General features: G+C 40.6%; 1 protein-coding gene across 1 annotated transcript in view; it reads left to right on the top strand.

Annotated features, from left to right (window-relative positions):
* The window catches only part of pear1 (platelet endothelial aggregation receptor 1), a 72,917-nt gene that overhangs the window by 5,389 nt on the left and 41,186 nt on the right, over window positions 1-26,342 (top strand). Inside the window, exons 2-4 of the mRNA XM_023284602.3 lie at window positions 23,340-23,450; window positions 25,815-25,916; window positions 25,992-26,092. Of these exons, the coding sequence (XP_023140370.2) occupies window positions 23,344-23,450; window positions 25,815-25,916; window positions 25,992-26,092 (310 nt within the window). The 5' untranslated portion in view covers window positions 23,340-23,343. The remainder of the gene's footprint in view (window positions 1-23,339; window positions 23,451-25,814; window positions 25,917-25,991; window positions 26,093-26,342) is intronic.

The raw sequence follows: 26,342 nt of genomic DNA, 5'->3' as shown, positions 1-26,342 counted from the left end.
GTTTGCATGTGAAAAACAAATGGCCTTTATGTCATGCTTGGCACCACGAGGACACAAACTGCTAGAACTCTTGATGTTTTTCTTGAGCTTAAACCCAGATCCACTCCACCAGCTGTGTGCAGCTTGCAGTCGTCCATCTTGCATTTTATGAGAGACTTATTTTCTTTCTTTCTTTTTTTCTATTCCATTTTCCAGGCCACTTCTGAAAGACAAACGTAGGCCCAGGAAAGGCAAGATGACAGATTATCAGTATTTGTCAGCGTCTCCATTACTCAAAACAACACAAGCTCTGTGGAAAAAAGGGTTCTTTGTAGAGAAATGACACTCTGAAGCCAGAGAGAGTTTGCTGTTGGAAAATGTGGGAGTAGCAGGTCTGATGGCATCATCCAAGGACTCCTCCTTTTATAGCTCCTGACTTTGTGTTTTTTATTCCCAGCTCTCTTTTGTTTACACGTCGGAGGAAGACAGTGTTGAGATGCAGACCTGGATGTACATGCAAGATGTTTCCTATCGACTTCCTATTGTTTGCCCCAGTTTTCAGTCCCTCGCTGCTGCTCTGCAGTGATGAGTGACAGAGAGACGGGGACAGAGCGGGACACTTTAAAACACGTAGAGGAAAATCTGAAAGAGCTGAAGAGATGAAATTATTAGTTGGAGACAGACGATAGTGAACTGGAGCGCTGCAGCCAATTAAAAAGTAATCGGGAAGGCATGTTATCTTCAAAGGCAGCGTATAAAAAAGTGCTGACAAGATGCTTGGTGGAGCTTCTGCTCTTTGCACCATGTTAACAGCAGAATTGGCTGCTTGTTCATTAATTGGTAAATAGTTGAAAGTAATTTGCAGCAGTGGTTGAAGAGCCTGGAGAAGCCTCGCTGCGATAAAAAAGGAAAACACTCCTGCATGACTCAGTGGCGACCTGCTGGGTTTTCTGCTGCTTCTGTTTGGGCATCCAGAAAAAGAAAAGTTAACAGTTTCCCCTCTACTTGCCTTCCTTGAACATCACTCCCAAACGAGATGACAGTCCTCCACTGTGTCTCGCCCTCCCACGGTGTTGTTTGCCCAGGATGTCCTGTGTGGTGGCTTCTATCTGCCTCTTGTCTCCTCTTTGCCCTCCTCGTCTTCCTGTTGTGTTGGACAGATTTGCAGGTGTCATACCAAAAAGCCCCCAGAGGCCCCAGTGTTGCACAGTTCCAGGGCTTTCAATTAAGTGCAGCTCATTCTGCAGAGCCTACTTTCATCTTTCATTAGCCACGAGGCGGCCAAACACGGCGAGGTAATGGCACCACCTGTGGGGGTTGAAACAGTTTCAGTCCAGTGACACTGCTGGGAAATGCACAGACTCAGACTAAGTAAAGGAACATCTTGGAGGGTTCACCTTCAGGGTAGCACACGTGGCTCAAGTTTTTGAGTGAAGAAAATAAGGCTTTAACTTCCAGATGCTTGCAGGATGAGGCCCATCTGGAGAGAGAGGGAGCTTTTTGGGCTATATGTGAAGAAAAAAGGCTCTAAAATGATCACTATAATAACTTGCAGGTTTCCACGTCGTCCTCCAGAAAAGCAGCACAACATGTGCCAGAGGTAGGCCTGTAAATCAATGGGGTTTAGCTTTTAGGAATTTACTGTCTCAGGCTGGACTTCCTGGAGAAACAGATAGAAGGAAAGCCAGTGGAGATAATAACTGATAACTACTCAGGTCAACTCTACCTGTCTAGGTTTGCTGCTGCTGCTGCCAATATTAAAGAGCCCATATCGTGCATATTAACAGATTCCTAATTGTGTTTCTGGGGTCTATTAGGAGATATTTTTGTGCTTTAATGTTCAAAAAACAAATTATTCTTGTCCAACCATACATCACTACAGCACATCTGTGAGAGAGAGTAACTCTGATGTGAACTTTGGGCTTCATAATTGGGCGACACAATATCGGAAAAAAGATATGTTTTTCTGCGATATGAAAAAAACGAGGAATTTTCACCAGATGACTTGCTATAGTCAGAAAGAATTATTCATTCTAGAATGATGAGAGACATTTTGTTTTGGAGTGCATCTGCCTAGAAAATAAAAAAGCAGAAAAAAAAGTCATTTGGAACCACTGTCATATGGTGATGTGGGTTTTTTTTTGTGCATTGGATAGCATTCAGATCTGGCCTTGCACTCGTCAAACAAAGCTCTCTGGTCAAACATATCAGCCGTGTTGCCTCTTGTGGTGTCAACAGCTGCAAGACGCTGCTGACAGAAAACCTATTTTTAGTCAACATCATCCTTTCTGTAGCCAAAATATTTGCATACAACTGATGTTGTGTTTCTTTTTGCAAATAAATCTCCCTTTTTAGTGTTTTTCTCCTTTTCATCGCACATGCAGAGTGTGCATGTCAACAAACTCTGTGTCTTGTAAATACAGTTAAGAAGTAACTCAGTGTACCCGAGAACATTTCAGTCTGAGTAGATCAAGGTGAATCACACATATGTCAACATTGTGACAATGCTAATATGATCGACTGTCAGAAACAGTCTGGAACACCCCAACAGACAGGGAAAAAGCCTAAAACACAGAATATTGTTATCTGGGTGTCTCAGCTACAGCAGACTCTTGTCCACATGGAATCCATTGAGATGCACATCTGTCACCCAGCATGCACCTCCCACTCTCCCTGCAATAATGACCGAACCACCCTGCAGGCACCAGCACACCGGTATTCGGTAAATCACCCAGGTGTCACACTAGTTTTCTTTGCAAAGTAAAAGGTGCTAGAGGTTAACGCTGCAAACAAACGGCAGAAGAACACAATCAACAACAACAGAAAGCGGCAGCTGCAATGGTTTAAATGATTTCCAGCTTGTAGCAGCCGCAATCAGAGGAAAAAACAAAAAAAGAAGCTGCCATCCAGTCACATAAGAAGTGTTGTCTTAATGAAAACCAGATGCGGCGTGGTTGAAGGCTGTTACTGTAAATCGTTCTCTCTTTCATACAATCATGACGTAAAGACACATATTAAAGCTGCTGCATGGGAACGTTATGAAATATGTTCATCCCAAACTTTGTGTAACAGTAAAGGATGATGCTTCCCATCGCATTAGTCAGACACCACAGACATTCAGGGGATCAGTATAATGTTGTTGGTCGCTATGGACCCCCCAAGAAGCCCATATTTTACACTGTATATCCACAAAAACACTGTATTACAAACTGTTTGTACACAGTAGGCAGCTCAGTTCAAGCTTTCGTATAAAGTGCAGGCTTGAATAAGTTTTTATTTTCATTCTGCTCTTCTGTTTGCCAAACACATGGAGCCTGATTTCACACCTCTGCGACAGAGTTTGGAGCGACCACAAGGGTCAAGACCACAAAAATAAGCAATCTGAGCGCTCTGCAGCCAAAGCAAAAGTCCTAATGGAAAGACAGCAGCACCTGTGTGCCGAGGTCCAGGCCTGTGTGTGCACATCTGTGTTTGTGACGACGTTCGACGCAGAGTTTTGTGATGACTTGGCAGTTTTGGCTGCCTGCAGTGGTCCAGAGTTTCCCGTTAGTGTGATCGCCTGTTTCCCCTCGTAACAAACTACAAGTCAAAGGAGTTATTGGAGAACTGCACGCCACCGATCAGCCAGCAGACTGCAGAATACTGTTTTCACATATGTAACCAGGCGCCAGGTCAGACTGTTCAATCAAACCTGCTCCCAGTAGCTCAGTTCACCCACTAACTGGGCAATAATAATGTAAATAAGACAAACACTATGTGCAGTATCACAGACAATACCTCCATAGAGTGCAATAACCTGATTTGTGCAATAACATGACCATATTCTTATTTTTTTATTCTTCTATATTTAATTAATACTGTAAACATTTACATTTCTTCTCTTAAAGGAGAAAGTATCTATTTATATCTGTGCACCGTGTGCTGCTATTTTTTGTGCTGTTTTTTGTCTTTGCTGCTGTAATACTGCAAATTTCCCCGCTGCGGGATCAATAAAGGTTTAATCGATCTATCTAATCTATGAAAATGTCCAGATGTGCACAGACAGACACCTTACAGCTGATGTCAACTAGACTACAGTAACAGTAAGTAGGAAAGCACGACTAATGGATTAGTTTTTGATGAGTTGGTAAAACACTTGCTGTATTTCTCTTAGTATTAACCAACAATGGACTTGTTCATTTGCTCCATGTGTGGCTGCTGTATTCCTAATATCTTTAAAAATGAGTCTCCGATAGAGAGCGTTAATGACTTAGCAAATTGAATCCAAAATGACTGAACTGATGATGTTTAAATTTAGCTGAAAAAGAACCTCTCAGTTTTGCTTTAATGACAGCAGCTGCAGGGACTCTGGCAACCTGTTGACCATGTTTTCCCAGCAGGATGTGACAGAATTCTAAAAAGCTTCTTGTCATGTCAGGAATGTTTGGATTTCTCATAAATGTCAGGGTCAGGTGACTGTGGAGGAAAGTCCATAACAGGTCAAAGCTTTGAGGTGTGTTTGGGCTGTTTATCCTGCTGTAGTAAGAATCCCCCAAACCAGAAGATGGATCATGTCTCTGAAGAATGAACCTCTCCTCAGTCAGGGTAGCGTGTCCTTGAATAATCCCTGCAGACGTTTTATTGTAGGTTTGATCCACTCCAGTATCATTCCCTCTCCTGTTGGTCTCATTTCAACTTAGCTAATTCCCACTAACGCAATGCAGCTTGTTGGTTGAACATAATTTCATTAGAAGTTGTCTTAACTTAAAAAAAAAAACAGATACAAACTTTTGAGTAACTTTGTTGATTTGTTAGCAAATAGACGAGTCTGTTGTCTTCTGACAGGAGTTCCGCTGATTGGAGTTTTGTGTTTTTTATCTAGTAAATTCTGTGTCTGTTCCTTCGAAACTTTCAGTCCAGCCCTGACAGAGCTCCTCTTTTCTCAGAATAATAATCTGACTACAGACAGTTTCACTTAATACTATGTTTCCCACAACTAGTGTGCAGCTTTCTGCTGGAAACTGGAGGAAGAGACTTATTTGTAACATGTGAACAATGGCTGCAGATGGGTTCTGATGAGTCGTTCAAATCCGGTTAAATGTCATCTCTTTCAGTGGAAGGATACACCCCAGAATCTGAGTTTTTGTACACAATATGATCACTGTCACTAATCTGACCAGTTTGATGGATGACCAAGAAACGACAGAATCTGAAATACCTCTTCTTCGGTTTACATGTCAAAAAGCTTTCTGATTATTTCCAGGTTTACATGAAAATATGTCAGATTTTACATCTGCAGTCACACTTTCGGATCCAGCTGTGTCCAATTTAAAAAAAACATAAAGGTCCAGTTTCTTTTTAAAACAGCCTGTTTTTAAGGGTGCTGCGATTTTTAGCAAATGCTTGTTAAAAGACGAGTAATAGTGCATTTGTTGGGGACTACTTTTTAGTGGATTTGGATGCAACTGGTGCTTTTTTAAAGCATTTATTGCAGCAGGATGGTGTAAATAAACTGCAGCGCCTACGTTCTTCATTGGGATTTGGTTACACAGACAACACTTGTTAGTAGGTTCAGTTTATTGTTGGTTTTGGAGGTTTCATGGGGTTGAAAAATCCAATTTCATCAGACCTAAACTTTGCAGATATATGATTAAAAACCACTTGGCTGACAAGAATTGAGTTCCCCTGCTTGTGTTTGTTTGCCTCTATAAGCAGAAACTAAATCAAACAGCAGTCAATAGCGACCAAGATCAATGTGAGTGGAAATAAGCTTTAAAGAAAGTTGCTTGTTTGCCTGTTTAATCTAATTAGTGACTTTGTTGTTCTGCAGAGACAACAGTGAAACAGTTTGGGATTGTTGCACCAGTTCACTGGAGGTTTAATCTGAAGATTTAAAAGGCTCATGACCCCATGGCTTGTTCCGTATACATTAGTGGAACTCTGCTCTCCAATAAAGCTGGATGAAAAAGTGTTGATCTTTGCATAGTTTTATCATGGGAAGATCAGCTTTTTATAGCCGTGTTTCCCACAACTTTGTGACCCTGAAAGAGGAGGACAGAAAAGATTTGTTTCTGAGGCGACACAAGGAAAGGCATTTTGATCACAGAAATCAAATTTAATGGTGGGAAGATGATTATAAAGATGAGGCTGTGATCTTTGAAAATAATCAAAACATCACAGGAGCCGATGGTTTAATTAAATGTCACTGATTTTGTTAAAAGGACAGTCTGCTGTGTCTGGAGAATGTCGCTGTACAGCTGCAGCTCCTTCTGAGACTTTGTCGAGGTATTTTTAATTAAAATTGCAAATTACTCTGTAAAAATCACTTTTATGATGAATGCACATTCCTGGTAGGGCAAGCTCAAATTTTAATTTCAGTTTTTGCTTTGGAAATCAACTGCTGTTTCTCAGCTCAACTAAACAACTATATTGAATAATGAATTATTTGTAAATTTTTTCAGGCAAAAATGCCAACTTAAGAGTGTACACTACACAAAATGTTTGTTGGCCAGTCAGATATACATGCTGGATTCTGTGTTTTTTGTTTGATAGTTTTTTTCAGAACATTCTAGGCTATCCAGATAATCTATCGTTTGCAGATTTTTTTTGTTTTATTCAAAGGTAAAATTTTAAATAAAGTAAAAGCTACAATACAGCTGCAAAATTTAATTAAGTAAATCAAAAACAGAACAGACAAGTTGAATAAATTACACATAAATTGTACAGAATAATTAAAACCGACTAAAACAGCGCTGAAAAACAAAAAAGATCAGAGGAGTTCATGCATGTAAAAGATAAAGTGCGCAATAAAATACTAAAGAAGTGAAATAAAATTAAGTAAGTAAAAGTGCAGACAAGTTTAATAAAAGTACGGGCAGTTTAGATCAGACGTTATAATAACACTGATTAAATGAAAAGAGAACAGTCTTTAGCTTCCACTTAAAATGACTACAGTTTGGGGAAATCACACTTCCAATTTCTGAGTTCCTATTTTACTATGTTTGGTCTGAACTCTGGAATCTAGATTCTAGAATCTGTAAATATCTGAACCATGATACTATATGACATTTAACTAACTATGTGCTTAGTGTCTAAATAAATGTAGATATTTTATTCACCGATGTCTAGAAGTCTGTGAACAAGAAAAAAGAAAACAAACTTAAATTTTAAAGCTAAATCAACTGTTCGGTTACATGGACGATTGGTTTTCTTTGTTTAAAGACTTTGTTCTTCAACTAACAGCTGCACTGCTGTTAAATACATTTGAAGTTCTTCTATATTTACATTCTATACGTTTTCTTCATCTTTGTTCTATTTCTTCTATATTTACAAAGATGAGTCAATAGGACTACATTCCTGCATGTCTCACAGTATTGAAGTCATTTCCATGACTGTTATCTTATTTTGTAGTAATATCCGTAGTAAAACAGCAGCACATTACTATTTCAGCCACATCACCAGGATCGTGGTCGTATCTTTAATACGACGTAGCGTTCAGAGTTTCCTGATGCAGGTCGGTCAGACAGTGAAACAGCGGAAGAGATGTGGAGGAAGTGTGTGTCTGAATCAACAATCTGACTCACTCTGAAACAATGGCTAAAAGGACATTCCAGCTGATCAATCAAGTGCCAGCCGCTGCAAATATCCTGCTCAGTGAATCATTAGGGTTTCAAATAGCTTCAGCATGATCCAGTCAAGTCTGAGATTCCTGTGCTGTTATGTGGCCCAAGTGTGGCTGCAGAATTAATCCAATATTCATTTCCATCATGATTTTAACTTCCTGGAATTAGATGAGTTTGATGGAGTGGAGATTTCCTGGATGTCGCTGCTGCACAACTGAAATAAAATGTGTGGAGCAGAAGGTAAAGAGCCAATCCCTCCAAATGGATCGTTATCTGTCGGGAAACATTTTGGATTTAGGGCAGGTGATGTTGAGACAACATATGCAAAAAGTGCTGAGATTTGTGTCTGTGCTGCAGAGCAACATAACTCAGGAGTGAGTTTTTTCAAATCCACAAGTAATGGTGACTCTACACACTAGAGATATTTCATTGTTTACACTTTTTAATTAGGTTTTTAAAAAATATTTTTATACTCAGCCTGCAGTTCAACCTAAAAGCCCCAGATTTTCTTTTCACCTGACTGTTGGTAAAAGCTGGATCACTAATGGCAGCACAGTTACGATGAGGAGCGCAGAATGTTTTGTTTTTCACAGAATCTTGTTAGAGCAAAGGGTTTATTTATGGCAAATATTTTAATAAGACAAGTAAAACTAATTAATTTTGATGAAATATGAGTTTAAACTTTGATTTGGTTCATTTTACCGATGTAACACATCACAGATAAGATGTGCAAGAACTGTTGGAAAGTAGAAAATCAGTTGATAAATGGTGTCCTTTCTGTGATTCTTTAAAAAATAAAATGCCTTTCAAACCAGCTGTGGGGTTTTAGGGTTAACTCAAACATCAAAAACAAAAAGCCAAGAAGAAAAAAGACTTTCTTGATGCCAACTGCCATAAAACAAACCAGAAGAACAAAGCTAAACCTCAGTGGTGCTGAAAACAGGCAGCAGCAGCTACTTTGCAGCTATTTTCTTCTGTTTTATGATCTTATTATTTGAATAATGATAAATAAAACACTTTATTAAATGTTCTGTTGTTTCTGGGGACAAAAAAGTTAAAAAATTGATCTCACTCTAAACCCCCGATGTAGTTCACACTCTGGGTTTCACTAAAAACAGTAAGTGCAACCACTTCACTCCACCAGGTCACAAACAGCTCTGAATCAGAAGCTGCTAATCGGAGTGTAAATTACTTTCACATATTTAAATATGTGATAAAGCCACACAGTGTTTGGTTCATGTGACAAACAAGTGCAACATCATGTTTTCCTGCATAAACCAGAACTATTTTCTGGCGATTGCACATGCAGTGGATGTTGATGTTTCTTACGAGCTGCAGCCTTGTAATGTTGAGGCTTCTCGCCTCCGTCCTTACAGTGAGACTTTACAATGCAAAGCTGTGTGTTTTGGTCACAGTTTGTGGAAAAGCTGTGGGGTTTTTTTTTCACAAGGACTCTATGTGTCTTTGTGCCAGCATGATCCGCAGAGCATTAGAGCACATATAATTACAGCACTGTATGGTCATGTCCTCTGAAACCTCAGCCAAGGCCTCCATTTTGGGTTTTCCACCATTTCACTCACTAAAGTTTGGGTAAAACTCTTGTTTAAAGAGGCCAGACATGACTTCAGTCCAAGGTGTGCAGGTCTGTGTTTGTGTTTGCTTCGCAGAGGTGAGTTGGAGTGTTTGTCACACAGTTTAAGTCGATTTTGTGGAGCCCTGTGCTTTCTCTGACCGTTGAAGCCGCAGCCTCCTGCCTGTGGTTTGGGTTTGCTGTGTGGAGGGCCGAGCGGCACTTTGCACTGTGGCTCCCAGAAGCACGAGCAGAGAACGTGTCGGAGTAATGCAGCAGGGAGAGCTAAAGGGCCTCCGACTGGCAAGAAGCCCAGCTCGACGAAAAAACTGAATTTCAGTGCAGACCACATCAGATCACACACATCTGCACAAAGTAAACAGTCTGCAAATGAAGAAAGCAGAAATTATTTATTTGTTTTCTCATCTGTGTCCTCAAAGACCGCAGCTGCAACATTCGTTTTATATATCTTTTGTTATGTGAAACACATTTTATTCTTCATGCATACATGTTGTAATATTTGGCCATAGGCATCAGTGCATTTGATTAGAGAAGTATTGAGGTTTGTGTATCTGATGGGGAGGTTATATGTGGGGCTTTTTAGGTCATGTTTTTTAATTTTCATGACTAAGGGTGCTTTCACACCTGTTAGTCCGCTAAAGTGGTTCGTTTGGACCCAAAAGTTGTTACAATGTTGCTATTTTCAACTGGTTCGGTTCGCATTCACACCAGTGTTTTCGCAGGTGAACCTACTCCAATTAATGTTATATCTCCCCCCAGTCGTTTGGCGGCGCTGTTTACAAAACAAGGCGTTTACGATGACGTAGGTGTACGCTGATTGGCGTAAAATTCCCTGTGCAGGTTGCTACGGAAGCTCCCGTAGACCAAAAAGTCTGCTGCGCCATCAAGTGGTCCGAATGGAGACAGGTTTGTGTTCTCACCAGGAGCGAACCGAACTGGAGTTCACATAGAGATCACCTCCCGAAGGTGGTCTCGGTGCGGTTCGTTAGTCCGAACCAAAAGAATCTGGTATGCTTTCACATCAGCCCAAACGAACCATACTTGCAGGTGTTGCGGACTCCAGTCCGCTTTAAGCGGACTAAAAGACGTAGGTGTGAAAGCACCCTAAGATTAACGGGTGTTTCAGTACTCAGTAGGTATGTGTAGAAGTTCGGGGCATTTTTCATAGTGTTGATCTGAATTGCAAGCAAAACAAATCAAGCAACATGATTCAAAAAGACCAACACCTTCACTTAAATGAATCTAACAAGACGGTTTCTGTACAACCCAGGCTGAAGAAACAACAGCATTACCTGTTTATGTTCAAATATTGAGGCCTTCAAACAGTTGGCTGGTGCAAATGAAGAAGTCTGGTCACTTTATTGTAGACTGACAAAAACTGTAGAGGGAGGAGGTCGGAGTGGATGGATGGGTCAACAAAACATCAAACTTTAACAAAGGAGCAGCTTTTTACTATCAATAGTCACATTGTTTTTCTTAAGGTAAGACCACTGCTGTTCCTTAATTTTAACCCAAACCATATATAGTAGAGATGCATTTTTTTAAACCAAACCATTACTTTTTAATAACTATGCTGCCTAAAAGAAACAGATCAGAAAAGTCTATTCGTCATTGTTTAATTAAACATGTAAAGCTCATAATAATAAAAGTCATTTCAATGAAATTTTGTGTTTTTCTAAATTTTGACTACAAGATTTTCATTTTTACTGCAAATGGGTACCAGATCTGATTGATTACTAATAATCAGTATTGGCCCTAAAAAAAGAGTTATGTAGTATGCCTTTCCATCAGGAAACTCAATCTCATCTTAAAATCATGATAATTCATCAAAGTCACTTTATTACTCCGTCAAAGAACGCGGCAGAGTTATGTGACGATTGCCGTTGTTTTGCCTGTCTGTTAGCAACATTACTCAAAAACAGATTAACAGATTTAGATGAAATTTTCAGGGAAGGTCAGAAATGACACAAGGACCAAGTGATTAGATTTTGGCAGTGATGGGCCTTATAATCTGGATCCACAGATTTGTTAAAGATTTCTGTATCATTGCGAGATAGCGGCACACCATCACTAACTATGACAACAAGTGAACACTACATCAGCTGCCTGCTGATGGTTGCATGATTGCGATCCTAATGCAAATTGGCCGCTGCGGAGCATGAATTGTTTATAGATTTCTTCTGTCGGAAATCATACAACGACTGAGCAGCTTTGGCGGAGTACTGCACTATGCTTTCCTTGTTCTCCATGTAGTATTTAATAATTTGGCAAAAGGAACCATTTGCACTAACTGGATTCTGTTAAAAACAAAAAAATTCTAGGCTCAATTGAATAATTTTTTCCCCCAGAATGGTTTCTGGGAAACCATTCATGACTCAGCTCTGACCAACAGTCACGTGATAAAAATTCTGGGATTTTTCAGCTGAACAGCAGGGAGTGTTACAGAGAGCAGGGAGCCAATGAGTCTGGAAACAAATTCAAAATGTAAGTAGTTAAATATCTATTGTATGTAGAATTGCGACTTATTTTTCCAGTTTTGCTAAAACCTGTAGGTACTTGGAAAAATATGTTCCACTTTGATTCCCGGTTATTTTCCATTTTTGGAATTTTAAATAGAATTTAAACTTGAATATTTCCTTTTTATGATTTAACACATTCTAGCTTTGTCGAATCGCACAGAAGACGTTTCACAGTTCTCTGTCCTTCTAGCCATCTTGTGCTATTTCCATGGAGGTGCAGGACTTTATACTGCTGTGAGAAATGAGACTGCAGTGATAAGAGCATAAAACGCTTAGAATCTGCTCGGGATTCAGAGGGATAATCAACAGGAAAATCTATTTTGTGGCAGCCATAGCATCGGAATGTAGACTGACTACAGAATTAAGAGCTTCACTTGGCAGCAAACCGGTTCAGTGATGAATCTCTCATACCTCATGTTTCACCTCGTTTGTCAATGAAGTACTTTAACTCTTTCAAAGCAGCAACTATATTGTCTCTGCAGGAGGCACTTCACTGATTCCTGGTTCTTGGCGGTGCTGATTCTACCTTTTCTGGCTGATGAATAAATTAAATATACAGCACTCCTTGTTGCTTACTGATGGGGAACATCGTCCAGCTCAGTTCAATCTTTATTTTGCCCACAAATTCCTCACAGAAAAGCCGTGTTCCTACTCTTATTGTGAGTTTGTGAAGCTCCCACCTTGTCTCTAATCTAGACGGTATTTTGCAACAGAAATCAGTTCATCAGTGTTGTTGCAGTTCCTGCCGTTTGCCCACAGAAGTCGATACAAAGCCGTCCTGGCTTCTGCTCTGAGTTGAATTTATGTTGATGTTTGCCAGTGGGCCAAAACAACAGCGTTACCATAGCGACCTTATCACTCCAACCACTGTTATCCACAGGCTCTGTTCTCCATCACCGTGGGGACAGAAGCTGTGACATCAGCTGCAGTACCTCCTGACCTCACTCATAATGCCGCTTTCCAACATAAACACACACACACACACACACACACACACACACACACACACACACACACACACACACACACACACACACCTTATCTAACAACAAGCTATGTACCAGTATGGGAAAAGGTGTGGTCACCGCATCGCATCCTCTTGGATCCCATCATGCTAATTCTCTAAACTCTCATCAGTGTCTGGGCGTTTTGTTTCCCGTTACATTTTTACTCACTGCTGGCTCATTTTTTTCTGCAACATAAAGTCCTGCACATCTATGGAAACAGCACAACCACGGCTAGAAGGAGAGAGATCCCAAAAATGTGTTTTTTACAGAACTGGAAAAAATAGTGACTCTACATACAACATATATTTTACATTTTATTTGTTTACATACAAGTCACCTTCCAGCTTTGTGGACACACAGCCTGCAGTTCAGCCCTATTCTGTCAAAAACACTCTGATTTTTTGTCACATGACTGTGGGTTGAAGCTGAGTCATTATCAGCTTCGCTGTTGCGCCAAGCAATGCAGAATTTTTAGTTTTTAACAAAGTTTGGTTAGTGCAAATGGTTTATTTTTGGTGACCTGTAGAATAAAAACATTTTAATTAAATATCACGATTTTAGGCTTAGATTTGTGTTTCAGTGGAGCTGCAAGTCGCCGATAAATAATTCAAGTTGAAAATTCAACAATTCTTTCTGTTATTACAGTTTCTGGCTTTGATAAAAGGTGTCATTTTGGAGTTTTTGGAGATTACACGCTTGTTCAACTCAGCTTTTTGGGGTTCAGATGGTTAAATCTGCTTCCGCTTTTGCCACATTTTTCATTTTTAAGTTGTTGAGGCCTCGAGGTGCCTAATTTGCTAGTTTTTGATTATCTTTATACATGAAGTATAGCATATATGTTCTGCTTTGAGGTGAGTTTCTCTTGAATAACAACAGAGAATAGCAAACCTGACTAAATACACCTGGGGACCAAGAAAGGGGAACGCATATTATTTTCTGTTTTTCTCAGTTACATAAAGCATCGCAGACCACAAAGCCTGAGTTTGCCAAATAAAAGTTGGCGTGATGTTGCCGCAGAGATGACACAGAGTTGACATGGTTTCATTAGATTTTCCATTGCAGCTCTGCTAATTAACAGAGTTTCAGAATGACTCAGACCAGAGGACAGATTGGCAGACTGCACTGGGCATCTGTCGCTGTATTTAAGTGCCTGTTGGTACCGAGTGCTTTGCTGAGGAGGATCCAAATTATTTATTCCCATGTTATTAATGGAAACTGTGGGGAAGATCTGCTGACACAATTATAAGACACAGTCGCAGAGTAAAGAGCCAAATGAAGACAATGCAATTGTGTGAAAGGGGAGACAAGAAGAAACAGACTTTGCAAAAATGTTCAAGTTCAAAAGGTCAAAAGTTCAAGAACTCACTTGCATCAATCTTGCAGATAGCAAAGAGTGCAGAGCTCACTCAGCGAAACTCAGACTTCCAAGATCTCTGCAGGGCCTCCCCCTCCTCCTTCCCTTGCTAGATCATCCTTTTGTCATGCAACTCCCCCGAGAAGCGTCAACTGCATTCGAGCTGCCAAGAGTTTTCCACTCAAGAGTTTTTTTTCCCTGAATGCAGGGAGATTCTGCTGTTTATTGCAACAGGGTACCACCTTTTACCGTATACCAAGTCTTTACTGTAAACACAGCTGACGTGTTCATGTGGGCGTAGAGATTTCTCAATTAATAATGTGGCAAATTTGACGAATGCCATGAAATCTGTGGGTGTGTGTTCTCATATTACGTTTTGGAGTGTGGCATATCACCGTTTCTCTAGTGTGCTGTTATGGATCTCTGACATCCCCTCCTCAAAATAAAAAAAAACAAAAAACAAAATCACACCCACCACCCACCCAACATGAGGTATGGCAGCAACTGCAGAGTGTATGCCAGCCCTCGCTGCGGTCGAGCCGCCAAACCCGTCCTGTGCGCCAAGACGATAACCCAGATGCAAAGGATTATGGGTTTTATATTCAGTTTACAGTAACTCTGGTTTAATGTGAGGGTGGGATGGGGAGGAGGGGGACTGTGGCTGCGGTCGATGTGTCACATGGAGGACTTTGGCTAATTTATTCCAGTTTCTGTCAGTTTCTGCCTTCGAGCAGTTTTTATAGATTTGTTATTCTAAGAGCTGAACTGCAAATTCGCAGCACAACCCTCCGGCTGCAGCCGCCTGCAGAGGACACTTTTTGATACCCGTAACGATCCCTATCAGAGGGTGATCATTTCAATCTCCTCAAGGCTGCGATACACCGCAACTTTATAGGCCAGCTTTTAAGTGTAATGGTGCACAGCAGGGCTTTAATCGTGAGCAGTGTGACCGACGTGTTCCCAGGAAACATATGAGCGGATTCTTATCCTTTGGTCTCCAATTTCTTTGTCTTTCACAGGAGGTTTTGCCAGTTTTTAATGCTCAAAATACTGCAGAGTGAGCTGGTTTCTAATGTGCTATTTCACATCATGGGACTCCTAAAGGGCCTGCATGAAGCCACAGACTCCTGTAACTCTGATTTTGTCTCCAGGAGCTCAATTTGAGGAGATTTGAGTTGAGTTTGGGTGGGCAGAACACTGGGGAGTAAAGTCAGATACAAGAATGATGATTGTTCATTGCTGCTCTCTCGTTGTTCTAATGGCATTATAATGGAGTTTAACCACTCCTTATCCCTCCCTTTGGGAACCACTGCTTGATTAAATCACTCTGAAAGTTCAGTTGTATGCTGATGCACTGAGCAGCCCACTCTCATTCTGAAGCCGTCCTCCACTAAAACTGTAATCCGAGAGATTAGAAAACCACAAAAACATTCAGATTTCTGTCATCAAACTCTTGAATTTCTAATGTCTGTGTTTATACCACAATGACAGTGATCAGGAAATCACGTTAGAACCACCTGCCTCCATTTAAGCAGCCTTCCAAGTTCCTCGATTTTATTTTTAATAATATTCCCACATGTAATCCTCTCATGTTTTCCAAAATACGTATAATTGAATGCATCTCATTTTGCGTAATTCAACAATATCCGGTTACATTTGTGCTTTCTATTAAAGTAATCCCAGCAGAAAACAGGCTTTTTCCTCCACCTGTTGCAGCACTGCTTTATTAGTAACCTTTTATAAACACTTTTATGTCAAACATAAAACTCTTAGTGGGAATCTGGTTCTAGTATTAGAGTTACTTATTACCAGGTTAGCATGAAACAAAACATAAATGACCAGCTTTTGGATTCATACCCATATAAATGCATTGCACCTGCAGGACATGTGTCATAGAGAGTCTGCAAAACAGCCTGCAGTATTTCACCGTGTTGCTTTTCTTTTGTAGCCTCATTGAGTTTTTTTTTTTTTTTTTTGAATTTTAAAACAGAATAAAGGCATTTTAAGTTTTTATGCTATTGATGCTGGAAAAACATGACAGAGTCTGAAAGATGGAAGTGTATTTTGTAGTTCTTTGGTCTGACTGACACCACAGCACGCTGACTTTAAAATGAACTTGCATTTGGCACCGTTATCTCTGTGTTCTTCTCACTGTCTCTCTGAACATCCCAACCAATACGTTATTCCGTCTATTTTATTTTTCTTTCCTCCACTTTCCCTTCCAGCGGGTGACTAATATTTTCTGCCTCAATTAGTGCTGCAGCTGCATAGAAATAAATACAGAGACAGAAATCTGAGGTTAGATGGAAAGGAAACAGAGAAGCAAACAGTTTGATCAGTGCCATGTGCTTTGCCTCAAATGTCACCAGAATGAAAAGAAGCTCTTTTATAGGTAACCTAGTTTTGATCCTTCTCAAGAGGATGAAATCAAAAAAACTGAATTCAATTGCAAATATTTGATCACTTATTTTATTTCCTCTTGTCCACATGTTACAGTCTCTGGGGAGGAAACTGAACCTCAAATGGCTCCCGAAGGTCAAAGCAGCCTCCTTACTGGGCTTTAGCCTGCGACCAAAAACCTGTCGAATGCGACTAAATATTTTCACTGGTCGCACCGGTGTGTCTGACATTTAGCAGGTCTGTCTGTGTGTTTCTTGGCAGCTACTTGGTTTCAACTTGAGTAAATCTGACATTGGAACACCTTATTTCACTCTTTTCATACTCATTTTTGTCACAAACTTGTCTGAGCTGCTGCACTGCAGGAACTGATGGACACTAGAGGCTTCTCTGTCCACAGCTAGTAAACTGCATGAATTTTTGCATGAACATTGGTCACAGCCACTGCTCCACAATAACTCTCAACATGCTGGAAACACTGAGATATGATAAACAGCCAACAGCAGCCATTGCATTAGCATGGCTGGGAACAGTGTTTGCTGTCAGAGCTGCTCTCTCCAGCCAGGCAGCAGCAAAACGAAGCAGCAAGGAGTCAGAAATGAAAATAAACTTTAACACAGCTAATAATATGGCCAGAGAAGAGGTTCCAGATCATCCTTATGAAAAAGAACAAAACATTTGCAACTGCATGTTTATTCCTGCTTATAATCAACTACCTAATAGTATAAAAAAATGACCAGTGTGTCTGGAACTGGCAAAGAAGTAGAGATGTCTTGATCTGATTTTATATAACGGGGTGGCAGCCACAGGTGTCATAAAAAAGACTTTGTGACAGGATGACAGTGATGCAAATACTGAATGATTTAACCAGTATTCAGCAGCATTATCAATATTAAAATGGTGCAACCATGCCTAGAGGTAGAGAGAACTCAAAAATGTCCTCTGTACAGTAAAACACAGTTGTGATGAGATATACAATAAAAAAAAAAAAAAAAAAGGAATTTCTCATGATTATTTAGTTTACAAAAATATAAAGTTCTGGAATCAACCTGTACAACAGTTTTTCAAGTGTACACAAGAGTTACTAATGCTGCAAACAAAGAGGTGGATCCAAACACTATAGATATTTAACTACTTACATTTTTAATTTGCTTCCATACTTGTGTTTGTTCTGCGCTGCGTAAGCACAACCTGCAGTTCAGCTGAAAACTCCCTGAATTTGAATTATGTGGTTGTTTGTCACACATGCTGAGATTCACACAATTTTTGGATTTTACAGAATCTGGTTTGTGCAAACACTTTAAAATGAGACCTGTAAAGTCATTTTAATATCTCTTGATTTTATGCTTCTATTTGGTTTTTCTTCCCGTGGACATGGTGCAACATTTAAGATTAGTTCAAAGACCGTTGGAAAGTCTGACAATTCTTTCTGTGTTTCTATGCTTCTAATACTTGGTATAATTTTGGGAAGTTTATTAAAGATGTCTTTCAGTCCTGCTGGCATGTTTTGGGGTACGGAGGATCAAGTAAAGTTTTACTGATCAGGAGCTGCAGTGTGGGTTTCCTGCTGCAGGTTAAAATTTTGTTACTTTTTGCTCAATTTTGTTTAAAAAAATGTTTGCAAAACAAATGAAAAGAAGCCTAACAACATTGCCTTTAAGTGAATGGTTTAAAGGAGAATTATTTGAGGAGTAAAAGTGTGCAGAGTTTCTGACTTACATTTTGCATTAACAAAATGACCAATGGTTGGACTGCGCCTGCATATAACCCACATAATATCCTAATATTTGCACACTGTGGTTTTTGTATAGATTAACAATTCGGCTGTCATAATGAGTTAATTAGAGTTGCTGGTAGATGGATTTTGGTAGCTTGGGAAGGAGCAAGGTTAGCTGTTTCCCCTGAATATCCATTCTTTAAGCTAAGCTAGGCAGCTGCTTGAAATAAGCGTTGAATGTTTCTTTAACAGGTTGCTGTTACTTGGTTCTATTGATAATCACATGAGAGATTAAAGTCTGTATCCGCTGTCCTGACTGTCTAACTAATATATGTCCGATGGGAAAACTCATGTGTCAAGAAAACGTCTCTATTGCATGAAATCGAATCAAGATCATTTTTTAGTTGTGAGCACTTATGCATCCTGAAGGGCCTGTGATTGAAACGGAATATGGTAATAACACGAGCGCGAGTGTCTGGTGAGATTAATATAAAACGAGTGCATCTGTTTTCATTTGGGCTTTGTATTCACTTGAGGCCCCTGTGTGGTTCTGGAAACAGTGTCGCGGGGCCCTTAAACAGCTCACAGCATTCCTTGGTTGGTACGACAAACGTTCACGTGGGCCACTGCTTTGGGCCTCGACGGCGAATTCGCGAAATGTCCTCAGATACTAAAAATAACTTCTCTCTGAACTGGCTGTAGCGTATGGGACTCATTTGATGTCTCCAGAACATGAAAACACACGATCAGTCCATGAAAGAGTTCGAAACAGAGCAGTGGGTGTTAGATTTTGTGAGTGCGTGCACGTACGTCTATGTGTGTGTGGTATTTTGCCTATTTTCTATTGGTTTATAGAGCCACATGAAAGTTTCACTGCGCTGAATGAGATTGTCTGCTTTTTTCATTACAAATAAGACCAAAAATATGTTGGCGTAACCTCCACTATTGTGGTTTTTTACTGATCCCGGTCCAGACTTTACATTGTACGACCAGTGAATGTGAAATGTGTAGGTGTGCTTACATTACTGCCATCTAGCTGTTAGCTAAGTGCATCTAATAGGATTGGAAAAACTTCAACAATACATCATTTCTTTGCTGCGGCCAAGCTCGTCCAAGTGAAAAGGTTCAGAGCTGCTGTCTGGAAGAAGCTCAAAGGAAATAATGGCAGCTTACGGGCTGAATGTAATGGAGTAGAAGGTTATTATGTGAAAAGGAGGAGAGAGGAAGAGCTAATCAGTCTACAGTTGTGGTGGAATACCTGCCACGAAACAAACAGGGCGTCCTCCCTGAAGACTTCCACTTCCAGATGATGATAGAACCACCTGGAGCTCCAGACGTCTACCTGCCCCCCGTTCCCCCTGTAGGTAACCCCAACGCAAACAAGCGCCAGCTTCAAAACAACTCCGCCTGCACTCATTAAGCGCTCTTTCTCAGCGTTTAAGAATTCCCATGCGGTCTGAAGCCTTTCTCTAATGAAGCACAATTAAAATGAAAAGAAGGTAATGAAAAATATTTACCCCCAGTCCAATGAAGTGGCTGGTGAAGTTGATGACTCCTCTTAATAAAAGCCATATGCCTGTTCTCATAAAATGCTGTTTTTGTGGCACAGATTTCTTAGGCGTTAGCATTTGTGCCAGCAAGTGAATTAACTCCTGACGCTGGGAAGGAGAGCAGCAAGAGGCAGTTTATCAGAAACACAAGATCTGTTCACTCATGCAGATTTATGCTGCTCTCCTCACCATGTCAAGTCTCCAGCGGTGATAAGCAGCCACTGGACAGAGATAATGGAGATGTAAATATGCTCAGTGAGCATCTGACTGATTGCAGAGATGTTTAAGGCCAACATCTTCTACAAACACATGAGACACTCCTCCTCTGTACCATGAAGAACAAGTTCTGTAAACACACTCGAAGTGTCTCTGATGGGAGCTGAACCGCTGACCTTGGCAGTATTAGAGGAATGCATTATTCAACAAGCCACAGAAAAATCTTCTTCTCATTTTAGGAGATTTCTCAAAATTTCCCAAACACAGTGACTTAAAATGCAAATATGCACACGAAAAGTGAGGAACTTTCTCCACCGCGAACAGACGACACGAAGGAGACGGAGCTCAGCAGTGGAAAGTACAGCCAGCACCAGGATCAAACCTCCAAATTATGTTTTTTCCACTGATTTGCATAACCAACTGTACTTTTTTTAAAAAACCTTTTCATGTGTCAACAGGTAAAATTGTTCCAAAAGTACGAGCCACCAAAGACACAGTCTGTGCTTAAAAGTCAGAACTCCCTTCTAGGTTGCAGCTGCTAAAAAATGCAACCTGCTGCTATTTTTTGAAGGTTTGCAGAGTGTGACACATTCAATGAAGAGGCTTTCTGGTGCTACTGTGATTAAAATGGATGTATTTCTGTTGCATCAGATTTGGCGGAATAATATCACGACTGACTCATTGTTAGAAGACTTATTTAGTGTCTAATTTAGAATTTTGATCAGGAAGAAATTAAAATGTCAGTATTTGCTGTTTAAGTGTGTTGAGTTTGTTGAGCTGGTGATGAGGATAAGGAGGCTTGTTGTATCTTAAATTTGTCCCAAGTGTATCTTATCCATAGGGCCCAACATTGTTGATTTTTACCTCAGTAAACAAATTTGAGGATGCGTTTCAGGTGGAAATTTCAAAGAATAGGTGCTTAAGGGGACAATAAGTCCATATGAGGAAAACTCTTGCAGTGAGCTCAGTGGCTTCAGATGCAAACACAAGCATGAAAAGTGACAGACAAAATCACAAAAAAACTGAAAGAGACAGGCAAGGTTAGAGCAGTGAAGTGATGCAATGGAAATTACTCCCAGCAAAGCCAAAACTCGTAGTTTCTACCCAGTGTTTTTAGTCAAGGTAGCAAAGATGCTGGTGAGTTTATTCTCAGTTAGCTCTGGTCAGCCCACCACCAGACCAAAATATCTCAAGAGTGAGTTATGAATTAAACTTAGGATGAGCATTCATCTTTCCCTGAGGATGAATCCCGATGATTTTGGTGACTAATCTTTACCTCTAACGTCATCCTGAGCTTTACACCTTTGGTTTAGAGTGAAATTATTTTGCACACAAATTGCTTCTTCCTTCAGGTTGAACCATCAAGGTCAATTGAAGGCTGCCTGCAGACAGTTGCAGGGGAACGTGGACACATTACGTGCACGAAACTAATGCGTAGTTCACTTTTCCAGCAGACATGCAGTCATCCTACATATTGTCAAATTTTGTTTGCATGTCGACATCTGCAGAAGAGTCTGCCTGGATGACAGTTTATGTCCTGCTAGCCTTTACTGCCACTGGTGCATGTTACCATTTTCTTCAAGACAGGAAACTCTGGGCAGCGACCTACCACACTGAAAGTTTCACGATTTGCCGAGGATTTGTATTGTGCATTTGCAGCAAGTTAGTTTTTTTTTGCAGTGGATTATATTCCAAATGTTCCACCAAACTATTTCCACCATCACTGTTTTGAGGGAACGTTGAAGCTGCATCCTTCGCTGAGCTCCGCCCAAGACAACTGTAATTTGTTTAAAGAAAAGCAAACAAGCAAGAGCGTTTCTGCCCCTGTAGCGTAAGATGCTCAGGTGCTTCCAGACAATTATGTGCTGCAGAATCAACTGAATGAAGCTCCCCTCACACAGAAGGCACTGCCAGACCAGTCACTTTAATTGCTTGCAATGTACAGCTGTGGTTTGAGCCAAGGAAAGTGTAGTGGCCCAGTTGGCAAGCAAGGCATGCTGTGATGTATGCCTGTGCGGCCAGTAGGAACAAGGCATCTTTGTTGGTGTTTGCGACAAACCAGTAGCTGCCTGCAAAGGAAGAGGTGATGTTGTCCTGCTGGAAGTTTTAATAACTTTGCCTGTTTTGCTCTGCAACTCTGCCCAGTGGCCAGTCCAGTGTCTAAAAGGTACATTAGAATAACTGACTTAATTTATTTATTTACTTTGGTTCTTAGGATGACGTCTTGGCTTCCTAAACTCGTCTCTATAACATTCTTACATAGTGACATAAGTTGTTCAAACCCTAAAGACACAATCTGTGAAGTTCCTTCAAACTTTCTTGAAAAGCTCTAAGGAAGACGGTTTAACAGCATGAGACTGATTTATTATGACTCCTTCTGAGATCTGAGATGTTTGTCCATGACCAAAGATAATCCTGATCTGAGGCTGCAGTGTCACGATGACATGTGAAGCCGTGGTACAGTAATTCTGTCAGAGGGGCCTTGTTGAGAAAACATTAAGGAACAGGCCTGACTGAACCTCTGTCAACATGACGTCCCCGTTTTCAAGAAATGCCATCACATTCCCACGACACTTTTAGCAGAAGGCTCACACGACTGGCCTGCTGAACTTGTGTTCGTTTCCATGGGATATTTTTAAGGAGAAAAGCGGGAAAAATGGTTTCCCTCCTGCTCCCTGAGAGCCTGACTGGGTCCCTGTGCCGAGACGCTCTGATGGGATCCAGATGCTGCTGAAGTGTGGAAGGGGACAGCAGAGTGTGGAGGCTTCACTGCACCACTGATTGATAGGGGTCAGGATGAATTTGAGAGTCACATTTCTTGACTCTGATCCCTCTTTCTTGGTCTCATTTTCCCTGCGACGCTCCTTCTCTACCCCTGCTGTCCTGTCTGCTGCCTCCTGATGCCTGAGTTTTATGTTCTCCATCGAGGCGGCGTGGAGCTCAGCGGGGAGCAGACGGCGTTACGCTTGAGTCTGGCAGTTTGCCTCACCTCTGCTGAACATTTAATGAACTCTTTTACAGTCAGAGGGTGAAGCTTAACTGCAATTTATAGGTGCCCAGAACCAGTTCTCAATGAACGTTTCCATGCAGCACACTGTGAAATCTTTATTACAGTAAATAAAAACAAAAACAATGAATGTAAACCTCCAGTTAGATAACATTTTCCACTGTAGACTTACTGCAGTGTTTCAAAGCTGCACAGATTCATTCCTCAATGAATGTTACTTTTCTCAAAAACCTTCTTCTGTGACAAAGACAACTTTATGAGCTTGCATATTTGTTTGCAGTTGATTTGTGTCAGTCTGCTGTATTTCTTTCTGTAAAAACAGGAATATTTTTGGCCTCGTGCCATCCCTGCTAAAATGTTTAATCTTTTTTTTTAAAGTCCATCCTTTTGTTTCCCCTCAGGATCATGCCGACTCTGCAGAGCTCTGCAGTCCTGCTGCTTTTCTGCTTCCTGATCGGTCTGAGCTGCTCCCTGAACCCAAGAGACCCCAATGTGTGCAGCCTGTGGGAGAGGTGAGGCCTGTTTGAGTAGGACCAAACAAACAATATCTGCTGCTAATGACATGAAATGAATCATATCTCCTCCTACAGTGCATGCAAACATGTTGATGAAAGCTTGTAGTTTACAGGACTGAGGAGGGTCAGTGGTCAGACAAGAACTACCACTATTATATACTTGCTGTGTACATGTGGAGGATTAAGGTTTTGTTTTGTTTTTTTTTTTTTACAAAAAACTTTAAACTCAACAGCTGGTTTCTGCTCCTTTACTTTTGCCAGATTAGCCAAACCATTGTTTTTAAACCAGATTCCATCTTTGTTTGTCATGCCCTGTAATTGTATATTGTGTTGTGATAGATACCATGTAATCACGGTTATGAAATAGGTGAACCAGAAATAGATGGTTGGTTACCAGGTTCAGGGCCTGAAGAAAATCAAGTTCTTCTTTATTTTTAATAGTCAGTTTTGGGCTTTTTGTAATTTGATTGGATGGTAAAGAGAGACTAGGGTAATAACATTAAGAAAATCTGACTCCTGGATATAGACTTTGCATTTAAGTCTACTATTTGGGCTGCGCATCTCATGAAGCATTCTCCTGTTACCATTTTCTAACTTCCAACAACAGAAACAACCTTCGAGCAGCAAAAAACATGGTAAAAATTTCCAGTTTTGTGGAGAAACGGAGACAAAGCGACCTATTAGTGAGCCGTTTCTGTTAGGGCTGGCCTGAATAGCAATTTCTGGGCTCCGGATATTCGGCCCCGATTAATGACAAATATCTGAATATTCGGATCGGGTCGTAGCGTCCATTGGGGGTGGGGTTCGAAGGGACGAGTCAAATACCGATCGCACGGGTCAGGGGGGTAATTTGAATATTTGTCGGATCTCAAAATAAATACTCAGATACCACCGTGACGACCGAATATTCAGATATTCGGGTCCAGCCCTAGTTTCTGTAAATGTTTGCGACATACTGCACATGCAGCGAGTGAAAAGTCGCCTAGTTACAACTACAATTTTTACAATTTTCTAGAAATTTACAGGAAAAAAAACTGCTAGCTACTTAGCTAGTTATATATCAACTGCTTTTTCACGTGGATCGGTTGTGCTCTTATTTAGCTGATGTAACATCAGTGTTAACTTAGTAATACAAACACAAACATTAAATTGTTGACTAAAGTGACCCCACAGATACCACAAAATATCAGTGCAGTTTACTGCAGAAAAAATAATTTAGTGTAAGTAGAAGTCATTTGATTTGAAACAGACAATAAGTCACATTTTAAGGACAAACACAGTTTTTCCTTAACAGAAGTCTGCCTTCATTTTACTCAGAACAGCTGTCAATCATGATGACATACGTCTGTTTTACAGCATCAAATAACTGATTAATAACAATGAAATTAAATAAAAGTAATCAGTTGAACACTCAGTAAAGCAACATGATGTGACAGAAACTGATGTGGGAAAATTGATTTCAGCAACTTTGAATTTTTCAAGAATGAGGGGCGGGACTTAGGACTGATACTGAAACCAGCCACCAGGGGGCGATGGGGATAATTTATGTTGTCAACAATCTGTATTTGCAGTCTCTAGTACATTAATCAGTAGCTGTCAAATGGAGACAATAACTTGCAAATATTAAAATTAAACAACAGGTGTTTTGATGCCAGAGTTTATAGTTCAATTTCAACAATTTTTGTCGTGTTTTTTTCATTTATTGAGCAGAATTTTATGAAGTGGCATTTGGTAAGTAGCACTAACTACAAAACAAGCGTCATTCTTCGAGCGGGTGATAACCTCCAGTACTGGACAAACTATCAACCTGATGAGGGCACTAATAAATGTACCACATTTAATAACAGTCCATCCAATAGCTGCTGAAGCATTTCACTCAAAACTACAAATGTAAGTCATCAAAGTCATTAGGCTTCATCCTCTGAGAACCACAAATGTCTGCACATTTTTTCCACCACAATCTATCCAACAGATGTTCAGATATTTCACAGGAGAAGTGAAAACCTGCTGGTGGCATTACCGGAAAGGTCAGCACAGGATCGCCAAAGTTAGGATTACATTCAGTCTGGTAGGATTCATCCTGAGGGAGTCTTGGATATCTGAGCCACACTTCACAATTCATCCAAAAGTTAAACATTTCTCAAAAACCTGAGGTCAAAAGTCAGTGAGTCATTCAGGTGAGTTGGCTTTAAAATATCTACACAGCTGGTCCTCAAAAGACGGTTTGGACCAAAGTAGGAGAATGACCAACACTGCTAATCTTAAACTTATCTTTTAAGGTAATTGTGCCTTCTTTAAGGTGAATCTAACCTGTTTTCTTTGCTGATGTGTAAAATAACTCTTGTTTGCTCTGTTTTTCAGCTTCACCACCTCAGTCAAAGAGTCCTACTCTCATCCGTACGACCATGTGACCGAGGAGCCCTGCTCGGACCCTCGGACCTCCTACAGATGTCTGCGCCACAGGTAGCAGCAGAACCACAATTCGCTTCCTGCTGGCGGAGAGTCAGTGCATCATGTCTGACTGTGTTATTCTTTCAGGATCACCTACAAAACAGCCTACAGGCAGGCGGTGAAGACGGACTACCGCAAGAGGTACCAGTGCTGTCCAGGCTACTACGAGAGCGGAGACAAATGTGTCCGTAAGTACCGACAGGAATCTTTCCTGTACGTTAGTGTTTGGCTGCAGAGATTCTAAGTCATCCAGGTCATTCTAAGTTTTAGTGCTTCAGCAGAAGGAAACTGGACTTCCTTTTGGTTCTTGAAGGTGTTTCTCAGTTCTGACTGACTGGTGAGGAGTCTGAGCCATTTATTCACACCCTCTCTTGGATGGAGGTAAAATGTGTTTGAGAAGTCACGTTGCCTTCAGCTGAAACACTTCAACACTATAAA

This window comes from Amphiprion ocellaris, chromosome 9, assembly GCF_022539595.1.
Source record: "Amphiprion ocellaris isolate individual 3 ecotype Okinawa chromosome 9, ASM2253959v1, whole genome shotgun sequence".
Classification (NCBI taxonomy): Eukaryota; Metazoa; Chordata; class Actinopteri; family Pomacentridae; genus Amphiprion; species Amphiprion ocellaris.
The sequence above is the reverse complement of the archived record's forward strand: the minus strand, read 5'-3'. Positions and strand labels throughout refer to the sequence as shown.